At 36.3% G+C, this 22,059-nt stretch overlaps 1 protein-coding gene across 1 annotated transcript; it reads left to right on the top strand.

Moving 5' to 3' along the window:
* The first annotated feature begins 4,789 nt into the window (after positions 1–4,789).
* LOC147787705 (uncharacterized) lies at positions 4,790–6,025 on the top strand. Its single transcript, XM_087118733.1, has one exon. It carries the CDS (start codon positions 4,790–4,792, stop codon positions 6,023–6,025), a length of 1,236 nt encoding a protein of 411 aa, XP_086974859.1.
* Positions 6,026–22,059: the final 16,034 nt, after the last annotated feature.

Raw genomic sequence — 22,059 nt, 5'->3', positions numbered from 1 at the left:
CACGAAATTCCATAAATTTTCTTAGTTGTAAACCTACCCATAGAGGATGAGGGACCACACGGGTATACAACAGTTATCAAGCTCGAAACTCGCTCCATCCCAAATTAGCATGACATCATGAGACTTATTAAGAGAGTCACCAGTTAATTTCTAGAAACGAACCTATAATTGATTGACAAACTTTCAATGTCCCAATAGATTAGTAGTTGGAACTGGAATGAGATCGCACGTTACATATTATTATACGTAGATTTACGACATGAGAAATAGTAAAGAACTAATCAACTTACACTAGGATCCTCTATAAAATTTTGAAGAGTAGATGCGCTGCAAGGAATCGAGTGATCATCCAATATCACACTCAATTGAGAGATCTGATTGCATGAGACTATGAAAAACTATAGGAGCTAGACTATTAGAGCCCAGATAATCTCTGAACATGAGAGAACCAACAATCAAGTTATGCGGTATTTAGTTATAAGTTAGGGCCAATTTAGATACCTACAAACATTCTAAGTGAGTATCTTTGTAGTCATTTATACGACTTTTTTTTTTTTTTTTGAGATGGAAACTAAACTTGAGGTTGATAGTAAGAACGTTTTAGCATCGAAAATTATAGAAGGCTGATAGATCCGAATCGAAATCTTAATTTTTTTTTGTATTTTTTCTCATTGTACTAAGTCTCCCATGTTCTTTTGTTTTCTTTATATGAAAAGAACATAGTGTTTCAATTTCAAATTTCAATTGAAAGCTTATGAGTAGAGACTAAATTTTTTTAACCTAAATAGAAGGAAGAGAGGATGATAAGAGAATATTTAGTTTGATGGTTTGAAAGGGACTGTTCAGTGAAAAGGACAGGGTGTGTTTTTGGAGCTGACATGCGTGCTCCTATTCTGACCAAACTGTCGGTCTTCCATCGCCATTCATGTTCTCAAATTCTACTGTCGTGTCCGATGCCTTCCACCACCTCCCACATTTTTACTTCATCACTGTTTTTTCACCACACAAAATAAATATTCACCCACCCAAGTTAAAAATTCTTCTATTTTTTTAAACAAAATTCAATAGGTTTTATTGAGAATTTTTTATCTATTAATGAAAATTTGATGATTTTAAAAGATACGAAGAAATAACCATTTGTATGGGATATAAATCAAAAACTCTTTTGGGATTTTGTGAGATTTCATTTCGGTTAGAAAAGGGGAACAAAACATTCTTTATAAAAGTGTGAAAACCTCTCCCTAACAGACGCATTAAAACCGTGAGCTGATAACGATACGTAACGGGCCAAAACGAACAATATTGACTAGTGGTGGGCTTGGACTGTTACAAATACTATCAAAATCAGACATCGCACGGTGTGCTACAGAGGACGTTGGGCCCCAAGGGGGTGGATTGTGAGATCTCACGTCGGTTGGAGAGAGAAATAAAGTATTTCTTATAAGAGTATGGAAACATCTCCGTAGCAGACACGTCTTAAAGCTGTAAAGCTAACGGTGATACGTAACGAAACAAAGTGGACTACCAAGAGGTGGGTTGTGAGATCCCACATCAGTTGAAGAAGGGGACGAAACATTCTTTATAAGAGTGTAGAAACCTCTCCTTAGCAAACGCGTTTTAAAATTGAGAGACTGACAACGATATGTAACGAGCCAAAATAGACAATATTTGCTAGTGGTGGACTTGAGTTGTTATAGGTTTAAAAATATTGACATGATTCAAATTTTCATTTTGGACTTATTCGTGCATGATCTATACACTCTTATCCTATATGAGTCCAAACGAGCATATTTTACGATATTGCTCATTCCGAGTCTAAGACCTCATTATTTTACTTTTGAATTTTCCTAAAAATGATATGAATCTTAGACTAGAATGGAGCTCCAAGAATCCAACCTTTGTCTAAAAAGTAATCAAAACGCACGACACAATCTTGATGGTGATGCTGAATTATTCTTACATCTACTTTGATGTACTTGATAGGTTTCTATGTCATTTACAATTTGGCCATTAGAGCCCATATTGCTATTTTATTTCATTTTCATTTTAGTCTCTTAGTGATTGATACTAAGTCAAGTTTTAACATAATGATTGAGCGCGTGAGAGTGAGTGTCGTTCCCTGAATTGGTGTAATGACCAAACTTCTTTAAACATCGACTCAGATTTTTAACGATTTCAATCACTGTCAATTCTTTAAGATGTGTTTATTTTCTTTATAAAGAAAACATTTTTGAAAGGTTGAGTGTTTACCTACTAATTGGCCCGTAATGGAACCTAAAACTATTACCTTAGGCTACTTAGGATGTGTATCACTTTTCATACAAATAGTTTTATGTGCACCACTTTCCTACCACTTTCCTACCTTAGGCTACTTAGGTTTTTAGTTTTAAAGTTTTATGTGCACCACTTTCGTATACTTAAAACCCATTAAACTCATGCTACTATCATAGTTTTATGTGCACCACTTTCGTATACTTAAAACCTATTAAACTCATGCTACTATCGTAATTATTGGGTCTTGTTGGGTACATGCCACTTTCGTACGTAAGTGATATTACTTTCATATTTACTGACCTACACTAAATGTTCTAATATAGGCAAGTAGCACATTTTTCATACCTACATAAATCACAAACATACATGGGGATCCATAAGAATAAAGCATTAGCTTTAATATGAATCAACGTCAGGAACTTCCTTTCATAAACATTCTCATCATTCATATTAATAACATAAATATATCATTTAAAAACCATAACTAGCACTTATCTATTCATGAGATGTTCGGGTCATGTGGATGACATATGTTCATTTTTAATATCATGGTTAGCATTCATATAAGAATAAAATCAGATCATATACAACCAACAATTCATCTAAATACTACATATGTTATTCCAATAGTAAAATCATTTACCTCGATTATAATTTATATACATACTTTAATCATCCATCATTCTTTCCAGATGAATTTCAATTAAATTCATCCTAATTTGCACTTAGAAATCAGTTAAATTCATCATCTATCATTCATTTGAGAGACCCGTGTGCAAATTAGGATGAATTTAATTGAAATTTAGGTTTTAAATTCATCCTAATTTGCACTTAGAAACCATAACTAATGTGGAATACTTCAAAAATATTCAATAGTTTGCAACTTTTGATAAACCGTAGCTAAACCAGTTAGAGTACAACGGGGAACCAATTTACAAGATGAAAAATGACAAAATAAAAAATACAGACAACTGAGTTCCTAAAAAATAAGTTTTAAGAATTACAAGACATTGATCTATCTCGATCCTTAAAGCCCTACAACTCGTGCACACCCTCGCTTCGATTGCTCCATCTAACCAAATTTTAGAGATGAGACATTACAAATGGTATCAAAGTGGTACCTCTCTTAGTAAAATGTGGTTCAAATACGAACTAAAGCGGAAGTTGGTGGGCATGTGACACTCGAGTAAAGGAGGGGTACATGAATGAATCGAGACCAGATTTGAATGAGAGCAATCTTGAAGATAGGATGACTTAAAAAGACTTAAAAGAATTGAAAGTTATTCCAATAAGGTGCACTTTCTTTTTCGATGGCTCAATTATAGGAAATTCAAAATTAAACGTGTTTTCCTTGAAGAAATTCAATGTTGGGTGACCCCTTAGAAATTTTCTTGGGAAGCAATTGAGTGAGGATGAAGCATGTTGAAATAAATCATATTAGTATGTGGAAATAATGTTCACTCTTAGAAGCAGGGGTGGTAATGTGACTATGTCGTAGGTGATACAAGGGAATGTCGGTCATCAGTGCTAAAAATAGATTTTGAATCTTGATCCAAATCCTCCACATGAGTCATTACAAATGGTATCAGAGTGATACCTCCCGGGAATAAACTTAAATGAAAAAATAAAATAGAAAAGAAGGTAGTTTTTTATTTTGTTAAATTTAGGAAGGTTTTGAAATGTGAGTAGTAAGGAAAAATGCCAAAGAAAAAAAAATAGAGGGCCGAGATTAACACGAGAGAATGGGTTATGGGATAGCTAAGTTTAGATCTTAGAAACCCCATGGATTGATTCGTTTTCATGGTAAAAAGGCAAGAGGTAGAGAGCAAGAGCAAGAGATAGAAAGCAAAGTGTAGAGTGTAATAGAAAAAAGCTTATCATAATTTCTTTTGTCCCCTTGTCTCTCTCCTTTCAACACCTCCTTCAAAGCTTTGTGAGAGTTATTTAAACAAGTTGGTTTCAAAGCGAGCGTCTATTTTCTACAAGTTAGTATCAGAGCGGATTGTTAATTTCAATAGAGCGAATTTTATTTCAACAAATTGGTATCAGAGCTGATGGCGAACATGATAGGACAAATGCCGCTACCACGATTGACGAAGACGAACTACGAGAATTGGAGCATCCAAATGAAATCTCTTCTCGGTTCTCAAGACGCATGGGAGGTGGTCGAAGAAGGTTTCGAAGAACCGAAGGATACCACGGGTTATACGGCGGCGCAAAACAAGGCGCTAAAAGAATTACGATCAAAGGATAAGGTAGCATTATACATGCAGTTCCGGGCTGTTGACGAGTCGGACTTTGAGAAGATTGCAAGGGCAACCACTTCAAAAGAAGTGTGGGACACTTTAGAAAAAGTGTTCAAAGGAACCAACCGAGTCAAGCAAGTGCGTCTCCAGACTCTACGTGGCGAGTTGGAGAGCATGAAGATGAAGGAGTCAGAAAATGTATCTGACTACATTACGCGCGTATAGACTGTGACAAATCAACTAAATCGAAACGGAGAATATTACATGAGATGCGGGTTGTGGAGAAGATCTTGAGGTCGTTAATAGACAACTTCGAGAATGTTGTATGTGCCATAGAAGAGTCGAAGGACCTAGCGACGTTCACGATCGATGAGCTTGCTGGTTCTCTCGAGGCACATGAGCAACATAAGAAAAAGAAGGAGGAGACACTCGATCAAGCGCTTCAGACCAAAGCATCAATAAAGGATGAAAAGGTACTCTATTCACAAAATGTTCAAAGTAGAGGTCGTGGAAGTCGCGGGAATGGTCGAGGTGGTCAAGGCAACAGTTACGAAGGAAACTATAAGAAGAAAAGATTGTTGAGCCAAGCAAATTGGTGTGGAAGAGGATGCAATCAAGGACGCGGTCAAGGATATAATTCCAACGTTCAGTGTTACAAATGTCAAAAATATGGCCACTATGCAAATAATTGTAACTCTGACAAATGTTACAATTGTGGCAGAATAGAGCACGTTGCAAAAGCTTGTCGAGCCGGGAAAAGGGTGGAAGGAACAACCAACCTAGCCGTGGAAGACGTAACAGATGAAGGTCTTCTCTTGATGGCTCAAGATGAAGAGAACATCAACGACACTCTGTGGTACCTCGACTCAGGGGCAAGCAACCATATGTGCTGTCATGAGCACCTATTCAAAGCAATGCAAAAGATTCAAGATGGTCATGTGTCATTTGGAGATGCGTCAAAGGTGGAGGTCAAAGGCCGAGGTACGATACATTTCATGCAAAAGGATGGTGTAATGGGGTCAATCCAAGAAGTTTATTACGTACCAGACCTCAAGACCAACATATTGAGTATGGGGCAACTCACAGAGATAGGTTACTCGACATTCCTAAAGGACCGCCTGCTACACCTGAAGGATAAGAAAGGGCGTTTGGTTGCTCGAGTCAAGATAGGAAGAAATCGGATGTACAAATTGAACTTAAGAAGCATACAAGAAAAGTGTTTGCGAGTCGACGTAGAAGACAAGGCATCACTGTGGCATCTCCGCTTTGGTCACCTACATCATGGCAACAAATCAACAATTGAGTTGACCAAGAACCCAGTAAACCATGAAAGAAGCAAACACATTAAAGTTCGATTTCATTTTATTCAAGACCATGTGAAGGAAGGAAACCTGGAATTGCTGCATGTGGCAAGTCAGGATCAAGTTGCGGACATCTTTACAAAACCGCTACCGAAAGTACTTTTCGACAAATACAAGAAGATGATTAGCATGACCGACGCATGAGCATTTAAGTTGATGAGGGAGTTTTATTGGGAATAAACTTAAATGAATAAAAAAGGGTAGTTTTTGATTTTGTTAAATTTAGTAAGTCTTTTGAAATCGGTGAGGCTAAAGAAAAAATGAAGGGTGAAGAATCACTTTAGTCGATAATGGGTTATGGGATCTAATTTTAGATCTTAGAAACCTGTAAATGGATTAGTTTTCATGGTAAAAGGCAAGAGGTAGAGAGCAAGAGCAAGAGACAGAAAGCAAAGCGTAGAGTGTTATAGAAAAGAGCTTTTTAGAATTTCTTTTGTCCCCTTGTCTCTCCCCTCTCGACACCTCCTCCACAGTTTCATGAGAGTTATTTAAACAAGTTGGTTTCTGAGTGAGCGTCTATTTTCTACAAGTTAGTATCAGAGCGGATTGTTAATTTCAACAGAGCGAATTTTATTTCAACAGGACAAACCAAAGCGAAAGCTGGTGGGGATATGACAATCAAGTAAAGAAGGGATACTTGAATGAAACGAGATCACATCCTAATGAGAGTGATCTTGAGGATAAGATAACTAAGAAAAACTTAAAAGGAATGAAAGGTACTATCTGTACCAACAAGATGTATCTTCGCCTATGACTGAGCAACGTATGTTCAAACCTTTGGCCCCTTTAAAAGGATTGAAAGGAACTATATGTACAAACAAGGTACATCTTCGTCTACGTCCGAGCAACGTATGTTCAAACCTCTAGCCTCGTTTTAGGAAGAAAGTTTTAGAAAATGGAGGCAGAGAGATTTTTTATAGAGAGTTTGAAAGCAATAAGGAACGAAGGTTTTGAAAGCAATGTTATAGGTTATATGTGAGAAAGGCAACACAACGGCTTAGATAACATATAACTTTGGGTAGGAAGATTTGATGATTAGTCGCATCAAACTATAGTACATTTTGAGGTGATTTAGTTCTTGCAGACCTAGACATGATCTCGCTGAACAGACATACAAATTTCAGGTAGGAAGAATTGACGACTAGTCGCATCTCCCTATAGTACATTTTGAGGCGATTAAGGTCTAGTAGGCCTAGACATTATTTTGTTGTATAGTCATGCAAGCAGAAAATACAATAGTAAGACAATGGAACATGAAATCAAAATAAAGAGTTTGATGTGGCATGGGCATGCGACCATGGACAATACGCCCTGAACGAGCATGATTGTGATATCCTCCCCCACCTAATTAGTTGACGTCCCTATCAACCAGCTATTTTGAACTCTACGATGTGGATTGTGGCGGAGTCTAGGTATTCAACGCCTTGCCAGCTTGTTTCTTCCTAGGGAGGCCCTTCCATTCGACTAGGAATTCTCACATCGTCCATACAAGTTTTCCCATTTTCCTAACTTTATCGGTTAGGATTGCTCCTACTTCCTTGGTGTTCTATTTTAGACCAATGCCAAGTCTAGTGATGGAGTTTAGAGGGTTGCCACTTGGATCTGGGTGGTAAGACTTTAGGTTACTCACATGAATTACGAAGTGAATTTTCATCTATGTAGGCAACGCGACTCTATAAGATGTAACCCCAATCTTTTTTAAAAATTCTACTGGTCATTTGTATTTTTTAACAAGTCTCTATTCCTTTTAACTGCGGAATCTAATTTTTTTCAGGCAACAATTTGATGAGGACTTGATCTCCTACTTGAAATTGCAAGAGACAATGATTCCTGTCCGCCCACATTTTCATGTGTTTGGAATTTTTCTCCAAATAAGCTCGGGTTATATTTGTTGTTTGCTTCTATTCTCTTGTAAATTTTTGGACTTGAGGGTTCTTCCCTACATATGAATGATCAATGATATGAGGCGGTAGCTCGAGGAGATATTTAAAGTTGTCTCTAGGAATGTGAATAGCTCAGTCTAGAATGTTCCAATAAATATACTGTCTCAGTCACTAACGATGCATGATGGAATGCCCCACAACTACACAATATGTTTGAATAACAGTTGGGTTGTTAACTTAGCCGATCATATTTTGGGGGTGAGAATGAACATGGTGTATTCTGAAATTGATCTATAATAACCAAGTTGGCTTCATATTCGTCTACTTTTTCGAGAGGTGTGTTATGAAGTTCAATGACTCACTTTCCCAAAGTCTTCTCGGCACTGGTAAGGGTTCAAGGAGTCTTGAGATCTTGACCTTCTTGACTTTTTCCTGTTGGAAGATGAGACATGTCTTTGTATACTGCATTATGTCATCACGTATGTTTGACCAAAAGTACTCTTTCTTGACAAAGGCAAAAGTTCATTGCCACCCAGGTTGTCCGGTACATAAAGTATCATGACATTCTTGGATTGGCTTCTTCCTCAGTTATCCTGTTCTTGGGATATACAATATATTTTCTTTTGCCAATAGGTCTCCCTCGACCCAAAACTGTCTAGTCTTCCCGGCTTTGGCTAGATCAACAACAGCTTTGGTCGAAGGGTTTTTATACAAATGTTTCCTGATGATGTCGTGCATCGAACCATAGATCTTAATTGAATAAATATGGGCTAACATGCATATGGTCATTGTTGGAAATGGCTCACGATCGAAATATGTCAAAACAAATAAAAGGAGCAAAAAGGACAAATTGAGGAGAGATATCCATTGGAACAAGTAACCTCAAGCACTTAGCTTTTCAATTCTCTTTGTTGTTGTCGTGAAAAAGCATACATCTCATGATTATAGTAGAGAAAATACTAACTAGCTCCCTAAACTTTCTCCTCAAGTTAAGAACCACTAAGGATCTTCCTAATTAAAGCATAAAACTTTGGCTTATATTATACTAAGTCAAGTTTATAAGCTTACAGCCACATGTTTGCCCCGCCAACTTAGAATGATGGGTGCTTGATTACTTTTTTCTTTTTTATGTTCGAACCTAAAGTTGAACTCAGCTAATGATTTTTGCCACTGGGCTTGTATTGACGTCAACTTTGTAAAAAAAATGGCAAATAGCAATGTTATCTGTCTTCACCACAAAGTGGAATCCCAAAAGATATTGTCTAAAGACTCTAAGGCATGGACGACAACAAACTTTTTTTTTTTTTTTTTTGAGACAATGTATCTTCTATCTACATCATTGAGCTTCTGACTTTCATAAGCGATAGGGTTACCTTCTTGGATAAAGATACCCCCAAGAGCAAAGTCAAATGCATTCGTTTCTATTTTAAAGGGCTTAGAGACATCGACCAAGCCGAGGATAGGGCCCCTCGTCATGATTGCCTTCAGATCTTCGAAGGCCTTTTAACATTCATTTGACCATGACCAAGGGTGATCTTGTGGCTCGTCGTGAAAACCCTTCGATGAACTACTTATAGTAGTTCGCCAATCCTAGAAAGGATCACACATCGAAAACTAAAGTGGATATTTTCCAATTTTGGATAGCTTTTATCTTATTGCTATCCATATTGATTTATCCACACCTGATGACGTGCCGATGGAAGGTGATGCATGTTTGTGCGAAGACACATTTCTCTTTCTTAACATATAATTTATTTTATCTAGCTTGTTAAACACTAGCTTTATTTGTATCTTGTGTTCCTCTAGTGTTCGCTTATAGAACTAGGTCATCATGGTATACAATGACAAATTGATCCAGATACTCATGAAAAACCTGGTTCATTAGCGTTCAGAACGTAGCTGAGGCATTCATCAGGTTGGAAGACATTACTAGAAATTCAAAAGCCCTATAGCTCATTACGCACGTTGTCATGCGTTCATCTCCCTCAGTTATGCGTATTTGGTAGTACCTTGATGGTAAAGCTAGTCAAACAGTTCAGATACTATCGACAAGGGATATTTGTTTCGTATTGTAACCTTGTTCAAAGCTTTGTAGTCTATGCACAGACGTACATCCCATCCCTCTTCTTCTGAAATAGTACGAGGGCCCCGTAGGGCGCCTTTACTAGGTGGTTGAATTATGCAGCCAGTTGCTTCCTTAGTTCGATTAGCTCTAGGGGAGCCATCCAGTTTGCATTATTCGCTGGAGGTTTGACCCTAGGGAGAAGTTCAGGCAATATTTTTGGCAAGCTCTCTCGCATTATGTTAGCATAACTGTCCAGAACATTCCTAGCTTCGCTGGAGGTTTGACCCCAAAGGTATAACCATAAATGTAGGCTCCTCTAGTGCGGGCCCTCTTTTCAGTTGTAAGGTGGAAATCATTTTGAGAATTGTCTGGTTGCTTGATGCGTGCGGGGATCACTATGCACTTCGTTAATGGTATTGGGATGACTTTGTGCTCTAAGAGAAAGTCCATTCCAAATACCATATCCAAGTCATCCTTGCGAACTACTATCAAGTCCATTTTTCTTGACCAAGCCCCTAGTTTCAATGGAACTCTTTTAGAAACTCCAACGATACGTAGGGCCTCGAAATTAGGGTTTAGCTTTCATTTTTCAAGGGTTCTTTTTTACTATGGGCCTCAATCTTCTAGCTTCTTAGTCAGCGATGAAATTATGAGTCGTGCCCGAGTCTATCAAGGTACTCTTGCTGGATCGCAAGTTTATTTTCTTGTCTACGAACATTAGGCCCTATTGTTTTGACCAGAGAAACTATTGTTGTTTTGACGGAGGAGGAAATCGTTGACGAGGAAAAAGCCGAAGGAAAAATCTTGAAAGAAGAAAATAATAGAAAAACATAAAGACACTATTTCGCTGAAGACCCGATATCTTATTTCTCATTTAGTTGTGATATTTAAATAACAAATTACATCCTAAAAATGGAGAGAAGTGGGCAACTTAATAAAAACTCTCCCACTCGACGTGTACTTCCCACTCACTTCCATTGTGTGGGTTTAACAGAAAAATAGTTAACTAAAAAATAGTTACTAAAAACTAGGATCGATTTTCAACCATCTAACAGGCCCTTCTCTGTTACTTTCTTTGGGTTGACCTTCTTTTGGATGCCTGATTGAAATTTTAGTGCACCCATCCTGAGGTTATCTTAGTCTTTTTTTTTTTTTTTTTTTTTTTTTTTTTTTTTTTTTTTGCTAAATTGACTCTTTGTCATTTCTCACTTGTATGGAGATTTGGAGGGCACTGAGGGATGCCCAGTAAGGGTAATAGGACAGCCTATGGGAACTTTTACACAACATACATTGTAAAGGCATCATTAGATAGTTCCTTTGGGAGTAGGGCCCTCGAGATGACCTAGCGTTTGTACTCTGAGGAGGTCTATCTATTCCCCATTTAGTCAATCGTTCCCTCAGTTATGCCTACTAAGACCTTCATTTCCTTGACCTAGTGGCTTATACGGTTTTCCACCAAAGCTTGGGGTTGGTGAACTCTTTCTTTAGAATCTAGCTTCGCCCTAAAGTCTAGGAGTCTCTCTACGGCAACGAGTGCAACGACGAGGTCTTGAACCTTTTTTTCGCATAATTTTTTTCTAGCTCAGGGTTCAATCCTTCGAAAAAGCAGAATATTTTGTCCTTCTCCAACATATCCCTGATGTCTTAACATTAAAGCTGAGAGTTGTTTAACATAGTCTCTTATGCCTTCAATGTGTCTTAGTTCTTGCAGTTTCCATCTTCCTATAGATTCAACATTTTCGGGAAAAAAATGAGTCCTCAACTCTTTAGTGAGGTCTTTCCATGAAACAATGGTGCATCATTCATTTTCATTATCGTTCACCTTTGAGCACCACCAGAGTTTTGCATGCCAACTAGATGCATTGTGGCTAACGTAACTTTCAGATCTTGGGAACAAGTTCTTGTAGCTTTGAAGTATTGTTCTACGTCAAAGATAAAGTTCTCTAATTTCTTGGCATCCCAGTTCCGTTTGGGAATCATCAGTTTGTTAAGCCCAACATGAGTTTGGTCTAGGGTGTGATTCTCTAAAGTCCTCATTGTTAGACTCACTCAAGTGTACATCTCAGTCATCTCTCCTCTGATGGCATCAATCGTTGTTATGAATTCATCAACCATTTTGTTGAACAAATTCATCATGGTCTTTTGCGAACCGTTTTGCTCTTCGACATGTCCTTCCATGTGTGCGACAGAGCTTTCGAGGTTACCAACACATTCTAAGCTACTCATTCGAAAAACTCTTTATTCTAATGGGTCAACTCTAAATATCAATTCTTTGATCGATAATCCATCCAGATGGATATCGATTGCTTCGATTTTCTTGAATTTTTTATTCAATATTGTCACTCGTCCTTCCAGGAAGCAACCAGTTCGAGAACTTCTTTTAGGAACAACATTCTCTCTTCTATCAAGGTTAGCTGGTCGACTTGTGATTTAGGTGTCGATTTTTTCATCGATATTATTTCGGTCTTAATGTGTCAAGGAGCTAACAAAGCTCTGATACCACTTGTCAGAATCACACTTTTCTTGGCAGCGAACTTTGCGATTGTATGACACTCACTTCCAACGTTGAGTATGTCAAGCCAATTCCAATTTACATCGCATATGTCTGAGCAACGTCTGCTCAAATCTCTGACCCCTTTTTTAGAAGAACGTTTTAGAAAATGAGGGATGATAGATTTTTGAAAGAGAGTTTGAAAGCAATGTTATAGGCTATAAGCAAGAAAGACAACACTACAAGCAAGAAAGACAACACAACGGTTCAAATAGCATATAACTCAAAGTAGGAAGAATTGATAATTAGTTGCAACCCCCTATGGTACCTTTTGAGGTGATTCAGGTCTGGCAGACCTAGACATAATTTTGCCAAATAATTATTCAAGTTTAGGGTAGAAAGAATTAATGACTAGTCACATCCCTCCAAAGTACATGAGGTGATTCAGGTCTAGCAGCCCTAGACATGATTGTTTTGAATAGTCATACAAACAGAACAAATCAAGGTGGAAGTTGGTAGACATGTGACACTCGAGTAAAGAAGGGGTACATGAATGAACCGAGAGAGGATAGGATGTCTAACAACCCTATTTTTATGCCATAATAAAGTTTCTACTACATGCATAACATGACTCTTAAGTACGGAAACATTCATTTAAAATATTTCATAAACGATGTCATGAACTTAAACATTCATAATAAAATATTTAAAACAATATAGTAGAAAATAAACAACATGAAGTTTTAAATAAATAAGAAAGAGAATAAAACAATCAAGCGATCTAACCTAAGGTCTTCAAACAACATGAATTCATTTACCCTAACTTTAGTCTCACGGTCGTCACTGTGATATCATCATCCGTGCAAAGGTTCTTTACTTTTACATAACAAATAAGAGTAACACATTATTTGAGTATTTTAAGAAATACTCAGTAAGTAACCGCACTACTAGGGTTAGGAAATACAATCACATGCAATCATGTCCGAGACCTATCATTTCATAAAATATCATCACATGGTCTTGATCTCTACTTTCAGTCTTTGCAGAATTGGATGTGTAGTACTTCTCTACACATGACCCACGTATGCGCATATGAACCTCAAGCGAGCTCATATACATACCCCCTGAACTTGGCTTTCAACTATTGTACACTCAGTTTTTGGTATACCACCGAGGGAAGGGAGCACACACAGTGTTATGGTGTACACCATAGACCTAGAGTTGGACTCTTATGCACGGCAAAACAAGTTATATCCATTGATATAATCATTACAAACAAGTCAATCTTATGAGTTGTTCATAATTATATGTGTGTCAAAAGTATGTTTATCCCTATAATTACATATTTCACGTGAAAAAATGTTATTTCTCTAATGAACAATTTGTTTATGATCCAATCATAAGTCAAGTCCCTTTGGGGCCAATGAAAGGATGAGACCCAATTTTTCAAGTCACGAAATTAGCAATTAAGAGACCAACTCATCTACTTTCCTTACATGGAAATGAGAGAATTTCATCTCATGATATTATGTTCCCACCTACCTATTTGGTCAAGTCCACAAAATGACATGCATATTGAATTGGTTACAAGAGTCATTCTCACCCATGAAAATCAAAGGACAAGCCCTCACAGCCAAGAGTTTATAACTCATTTAAGATTAAGATCAAGTCACATGTGAAATATTAATCTTCTCAATTAACAGCTTTATAAGGAGAGATTAAATATTTTTTGGTCTAATCTCATGTAAACTCATGGCATAGGATACCCTGACTCACTTGTCTCCACATGTAAAATTTGAATCAAATCATTTGGAGTAATTACAAAATGTTGTATCAATAGTGTTACCAGAATAAGGCACCCAACCTTATCTATATACTATAAACCTGAACATAATTCTTTTATCCTTAGGTTATTACTTGAACATAATTCTTTTGGATTTCAACACCATTATGTTTAAGATTAGTTAATAATCTTGGATTTTCATACCATGGATAATATAGTTGTAAATAAAATAATAAAAATGATTATTAAAAGTTAAATAATAAATTAAGAGGCTTTAGGCATAAACCTCAACAAATATTCCATAACATGACTATCTCATAATTACAACATAACATAACATACTCACATCATAGCAACAACATAATAATCAAACATTAAACAATCACAAGGCATAGAACGTGCAAGGGCCACAAGAACACGCATCGTTCATACTTTAAATAATTCAACCAACCAAACCAATAATGGAGCGACGTACTTGATTGACCTAAACCAGAGTCACTAATTATTCTAGAGTTGGCCTAAATATACTCCTCAACATTTGATTTAACCTATGTGGACCTACGATAGTAGATTATAATACACTAAATAGCTAAACTTACCCAAAGGTATCAAATAATTCAAACTTCCAACTCAAAGTAATTTAAATTGAGAAAATAGGAGTCATATTCACCTCCAATGCTAATAATATTAAAAAATACTCGTAAAGAGTCGAAAGTGTAAGAAACGATTCCAAATAGTCCAACCTAGTCGGATAAACTGTTTTACAGCCGTTGGAGCCACCAAACTAGAATGAAAGTCCCCTCTGAACAGATCAAGATATTACCGTCTTGAGTACTTGGTGTTGCCACCCATTTCCTCCACCGTGCGAGAGTGTATTATGTGATGAGTTCTCGGAGGTATTTCAACTGGGCTTCCTTGGGTGGATTCTTCCTCTCTCTCGTTGCTGTGTTCTCCCCCTCTCTCTCGTTGTTGTGTTCTCTCTCCCTAAAGTGTCCTCCCTCTCTCTACATACAAACTTTGGAGCCAAATGAGAGAGGTGATCACACAACGGATTGGCTTGAAAATTTGGGAGCCGCTTCGTGGTCCAAACGGTTCCAGTGACTCGACGAAAGTTCTGTGCTTCTTTTTTTTACTATGATAATATACGAATCTAAAAATAACTTTGGTTCCTGAAAGTACCTTACACTTGAAATAACTTGTGATACTGTTCTATTATTTCATCCTCACATTTTCATGTCGCCTCGTTTGAAGGTTCTGATGATGCACGGGTTTAACCTGTCTTTACGCCTAAACCTCAATGCACCTTTCATTGGTACCACCTTCAAAATACTTTGTCACCTACTACAAACTTAGGTTCCTACGTCTTACATGAGTGTAATATTTTTATCTACTCTAGGTCTACGCATCTTTGTCCGATCTCTTCTACGACCTCATTGGAAGATAGAACTAACTTTGGTCCCAAGAGCTTGCATTCACCCACTCCATCCTAATGTATTGGGGATCTGCATCGTTCCTATACAGAGCCTCAAATGTTGTCATGCAGTGGTTGTTTTAAAACTATTGTTATAAGCAAATTCCATGAGGTACAACTTAGGGTCTTAACTGCTTGAGAAATTTAACTCACAGGCACATAATATCTCTTCTAATATTTAACATAGACGTTCAATCTGTTCGTCTGTTGGTTGGTGAAAAACAATGTTAAAATCCAATTGGATACGCAACGTTTTTTTAAGATTACTCTAGATATTGAACATGCGCAAGTCTTATCTGACACTATCAATACTAACACCGAGTGCAACCAAACCCTAACTTTCTTGTCCTTATATATAGGTCTTACTTACAACCTTAAGTCATTTGGGGGTTGTTTGGGCTATGAAACATCTTAACGAAAATTCTAGGGACATTTTGGTCATATTACCCATAATTCTTGGTTTAGCCCCTAAGTGTACTCCAACGACTTTCGAATCATGCATAATATCTTATATCCTTGGAGATAGACTATATAAAAAAAAATTAGGTCATTTGAAGCTCATTTAGTCCATAAACTAACACTTACGCATGGTATTTGCCATTTTGGACATTTTGTACTTATTCTCGGTGTAGCCACTAAATAAAATCATATCCTATGACCACCAAACTTCATATATATTCTTAACATATCTTATTTGATTGAAGTGTCATGAATAACAAAGGTCATTTGATGGGTTAGTTTAAACTCTCTTAAATCCCTAGTAAAACGGCCAACGTGGGTCCTTAACCTACAAGTCTTGGCTTAATTCTTGCACGATCCTTAAATTTTTACTTTCTTTAAGGTTCATATATAAATATAAACGAGACAAATCCAAAATAGCTACTTTCTCATTGATATTTGGGTTCATGGTTCTTGAGCTTTCAGTATCCGAATTTCTTCAAATTTTCTCATGTAGAACCCATAAAGAGTCTATTCTCACGAACAAAAAAGGAAATTCATGAGAGTCGATCTATAAGAGAGTTAAATAGGTCAAAATAGTAGAAATGTCAAAATAGGTTGACCTTTAACTTTTATTGGTCAATGATTGACCATTGACTTGGGGTTTCCTCTTCTTCCTTGAGGTTGCTCGAAATGATGATTTTCTTTATCATCTACCTTTAGTTTTGCTCTTGTGCAACTCTAACCAAACCTCGAATCAACTTGATTTCTTCACGAAAATTTTAAATCTTGTTTTCTATGAAGATACTGTGATAAACATCATTAATATTGGACAATCTTGGACAATCGAGTAAAATCGTTAGAAGTTATCTGGTTCACCATTTTTTTCTAGATTCCAACAACACAAAAGAACCTCTCTGATTTGATATATTTCTTAGCCTTGATTCCAATTAATTTCTTGTACAAATGTAGTTAACATTCCTATGAACATTTTTTGTACCAATTTTGTGTTTTAAAATTTGAATTTATGGGTATTGTGGAGAGTTTGAATTTAAAATTCAACAATCCTCTTAGTTTTGGCTATGGAGCTCAAATTTGGGGTATTGATTTTAGGTAATTTTTTACTCTCAATTTCTTCAGGAAAGTTGTGGGTAATCTCGAAACTCGTTTGAGATCAAATGGTGTACCATAGATCTCAAATTTGAGAGACTATACTGGTAATCTAAATGTTCAATTCATACTATTTAGGAACACTCAAAGCTAAATTCTTGTCTCACATGGTTGCCCAAAGTTATTTATAATCCAAGCTTCCATTTTATCTTGAATTTTCTAAAGTGTACTCCGAAAAAGGTGCTACCTATTACAACTTTAAGTTCCCGTCTTTGTATCTGAAGGGTATTTAGTCTTTTTTATCGTATCCAAATTTCAGCCAAATCCAATGCTTGGATTGAAAGATACAATAGATTTATGCAACCGACAACTTTTGGAAAAGAATTTGGACTAAAAGATTTGATGTAAGAACTTTTCGTAATTTTTGTGAACTTCAGGGGTATTTTGGTAATTTTTGTGTTTTTAAATATTTTATTTTGAAAAAAAAAAAAACCAAACATTTTCTAAACATTCCTTACCTTATTTTGGTAACTTTTTCGTTTTTGGACCCTTAAGATTCATTCTCCATAATTAATTAAAAATTCAAGAATTTTGTTAAAAATTGGAAAAATGACAATTTTCCTCTTTTTCCTTTTTAGTTTACTTAATTGACTCGTTAGCATTTAAAAATTAGTTCAGGTATTAGTATTCAAACGTATAGTGTTAGCTCGTAAACCAATTTTATAATGACGAACTTTTCCTTCAACACTACCACTCTAGGTAACTAAGTAATTACAGTAGTGTATAGGATATTACTATCTATCAAACTTCTTTGGTTATTTTCATTTGAAACAATTCACTGATATACGTGGACACATCTTTTTTTATGTTTCTGAGATCGCTGATTTAATCATATAACCTTCCTTAGCAAAGTATTTTTCATGCGTATATTAGTATTAAGTAGTCTGTTGATATATTTTCATAAGACTATATCTCCACAATCACAATCACACTGACAATCACACTGCAATCTTGTCCAATCTAACATGTTATAAATCATCAAGACGTCAGATAGCATTCACATTCCATGCCTACTAAATCTTAAAATATAACTATTTCCCACGTAACATTGCATCACATTGCACACAAGGATCAATCTTAGGGTTCATTATTTTTAATCTATTATTTTTCTGTAAGACATAGTTGATGGTAACGAGACGTTCGCTACAAAACCATGGGAACATTTTGAGCCTACATCATAGACTAGTCTACAAAATCTAAAAGCCTATAGCTCTGATACCAACTGTAACGACCCTATTTTTCTACCATTATAAAGTCGTTACTACATGCATGACATGACTGTTAAATGCGAAAACATTCATTTAAAATATTTCATAAACGTTGTCATAGATTTAAATCTTAGTAATAAAATCTTTAAAATAATACAGTGGAAAAATAAATAAATGAAGTTTTAAATAAGATAAGAAAGAGAATAAAAAAATGCACTGATCTAACCTAAGGGCTACAAACAACATAAATGCATCTAACCTAACTTCAGTCTTATAGGCATTATCGTGTCGTCGTCATCTATGCAAAGATGTCTTACTTTCACCTAAAAAATAAGAATAGCACATAGCTTGAGTATTTTAAGAAATACCCAGTAAGTAACTCTATTACCGGCGTCACGAAATGCAATCATTGGGACTTATCATTTCATAAAATATCATAACATGGTCTTAGTCTCTACTTTCTGTTCGGATAGAATTGGATGTAAAATACGTTTTACACAGAGCCCACGTACGTGCACAAAGATCTCCAAACGAGCTCGTATACATACTCTATAAATTTCTTATCAAACATACGTTGAATAACTTATCCAACGTACAAAAGAACATGCTTAATAATATTTGAAGAGAAAACTTATTAGAGAGTTAAAATTGTGTGATTATTATAGCGATTTGCTAAGTAACCCTTTTGTCCTTAACCCATCATTTTCCAATTTGTTCATATGTCAAAGTAGCAACCTAACAATTAGGGTTTAATTATTCCTTTGGGGACCCACTAAAAACAATGGGTTATATGAAAAGTCTATGCCATTATTACTCTTGTTTGCCATTATAAGCTACCAAATTGGTAACATTTTTCTAACAAGCTAATAATATTTTGATACTAAACCTATTGAAGAGCATATGATTCTGTGAGAAAAGTCACCCAAATCATTACCCTTCTTTTCTTTTTGTTTTGTTTTGTTTAATCCCAAGGTATCATTGGATACTCTCTTTTTAAGGAATTGAAAAAAAAACAAGATCATTTAGGTCTAGACATCGATGAATTTACCTACCACTTTTCGAACCTCCCCCACAATGCACCGACCGCCAAATTTAATCCTCATTCAAAATGAATCGAATGATAAACTGTATCGATTTTAACTCTAAATTTTTATTTTGATTGATTTAAACTTTGAATTTAGTGGGTTGTGTTAGTTTTAATCATGAACTTTCGATAAGTGTATCAATTTACATTTTCGGTTTAATTTTCGGTTTAATCTTTATTAGAAAAGTTTTTCGTACATGCCCAGAGTCACGTGTTACTCTATATTATAAATGAAATTGGTTGAAGTGTTTTTCAATTTTAGAGCCGATTGTTTCTTTCTTTTCTTATCTTCTATGATTATGGTACTCATTGGTGGATTCCACTCGATTTTGTTGGTCTTTAACGATGTCACTGCCTGGATCTTCTCACACTTGTCATGACTAGTTAAGACACTGAAGACGAGTGGGAAGACAACGAGTATGTGTGGGTCCTACTTTTAAGAGTCTGATCTTGAATATTTTAATTAGTTTTTTTTTGTTTAAATGTAACATTAGTATCCATTATCGAGGAACATGTGAATTTGAGCAAGGGTGGAAAATCATGCTGACATTACTAGTTAAGGCATCGAACACGAGAGGGAACATAGGAGTCTGTGTGGATTCTACTTTTAGCTAGGTTCGTGATTTTCATGGTGGCAATCATCGAATCTTAAATGATTGAAATTGATGAAATTAAAAGTTTAAAGTTGACGACTAGAATCGATAAGCTACCGAGTTTAGACTAAAAAAAATGACTTAGTTTTCCAAAAATATAAGAATAAGTCATTAATGGTAAGGGAATAGGGTTATGTAGACTCAAAGACAAGCCCAAACTCACAAATGGGTATTAGTTTCTTCGGCCTTTTTGGAAGACTAGCACTTCTTGGACACAATATGATATCCACTTGAGAAAGACAGGCGTAAACCAAAAACAAATTCATTATTTTATAGTTCATCCCATTGTTAGCCTCATAATCTCTCATAAATCAAAGGAAGCACCACTAGCCATGACTACTAATTCTAGATTTTAGAAGAGATATGAAAACGTATTAGTCTGGCTTCATGTCTTCCCGGGTAATGGGACGCCTCTCGGCTAGTAATCGCTTTGTGCTTTCGAGGACATCGAAGAAAATGGAACCCCCAATGCCTATCCGTAGCACTCGAGGTCCGATGCCCTCCAAGAACTTAACATATCATCATAACTTGGCATGTATCCTCTTTTAGGTCACCGGAAACATCACGAGCTGTGTATGCTAACGACGGAGACAAGTGGGAACACAAGGATTTTTAAAAACCTTGAGGGGAAGCCCGAAAGGGAAAACCCAAAAAGGAAAATATATGATAATGGTGGGATTGGGCTATTACAGAAGGTATCAGAGCCGAATATCGGGCGATGTGCCAGCGAGAAGGCTGAGCCCCGAAGGGGATGGAGTTGAGGTGGTGTGCTAGCAAAGGACGTTGGACCTCGAAGGGGGTGGATTGGGGGGAGCCCACATTGATTGGAGAAGAGAACGAGTGCCAGCGAGGATGCTGGGCCCCGAAGAGAGGTGGATTGTGAGATCCCACATCGATTAGGAGGAGAACGGAACATTCTTTATAAGGGTGTGGATGCCTCTCTCTAGTAAACGCGTTTTAAAAAAATCGTTCTAGTAAAATACCCAAGAAAAAGGTTGAACAATTTCAATTGGTTTGGTTGACTCATTTCCACTATTTTGGACGGTTTCGAAATCGTTTCTATGGTAATTCAACCAGAAAAAATTAGTATAGCTACTTTTTGGACAATTAACAATATTTAACATTGTTTAGGATTGGTTTTAAGATAGTTAAGTTATGGTGGCTCCATAATATACTCTAAACTCGATTTTTTGAATAAATAGAATATTATAGGTGAACCTGAATTCCAGTTGAGCTAAACCTATGAACGATTAGCTAGGATGAGCTTAAGAACACCAAGATGTCTTATATTTCATACTTCTAGATTGATCCCCAAAATATCTGATATTTATATCTTTATCTCTAAGTTATCTAGATATTATCTCCTAAATTTGAAACACAAATCAAAACTTGTTCAATCAAGTACAAGTCAAGCTTATTGACTCACAATCTCTCCCGTAAGCATGACTTTGCTCGAGATTCTTCACTGCGAGTAACTATCTATCACTTCTCAACACTCATAGATGAAGTGGAAACAGTGTCGATGTGTTTGCTACGTCCACTCATAGATGAAGTGGAGTGAGTGTCGATATGTTTGCTACGTTCACTCATGGATGAAATGGAAGTGAGTGTCGATGTGTTTGCTACGTCCATGCCGTGGACATAGATTGGAATTGCCACTTTTGAGAAATGGTTCCTAAAATTAGAGAAGTTGGTAGTCTATTCTCACCCCCCTTGATTTTAGTAAATGCTATCAAAGGGAATTAAAGATAATATTCATTCAAAGTCCTCCTCTTTCCCCTTACTTTTTCTTTTTCTTAACTTAAAAGAAAATCTCAGTTAAAATTCACTCCAAACCTAGAAAAAATTCAGCACATAAACTCAGACATTTCAAACGAATGAAGAATTATATTTCCAAAATAATGAATTTGAAACTTAACTAAACATCTATCA

Source organism: Cucurbita pepo, chromosome 16 (genome assembly GCF_057944985.1).
Source record: "Cucurbita pepo subsp. pepo isolate OVF chromosome 16, ASM5794498v1, whole genome shotgun sequence".
Taxonomy (NCBI): Eukaryota; Viridiplantae; Streptophyta; class Magnoliopsida; order Cucurbitales; family Cucurbitaceae; genus Cucurbita; species Cucurbita pepo.
This window is presented reverse-complemented; position numbering and strand designations above follow the sequence as displayed.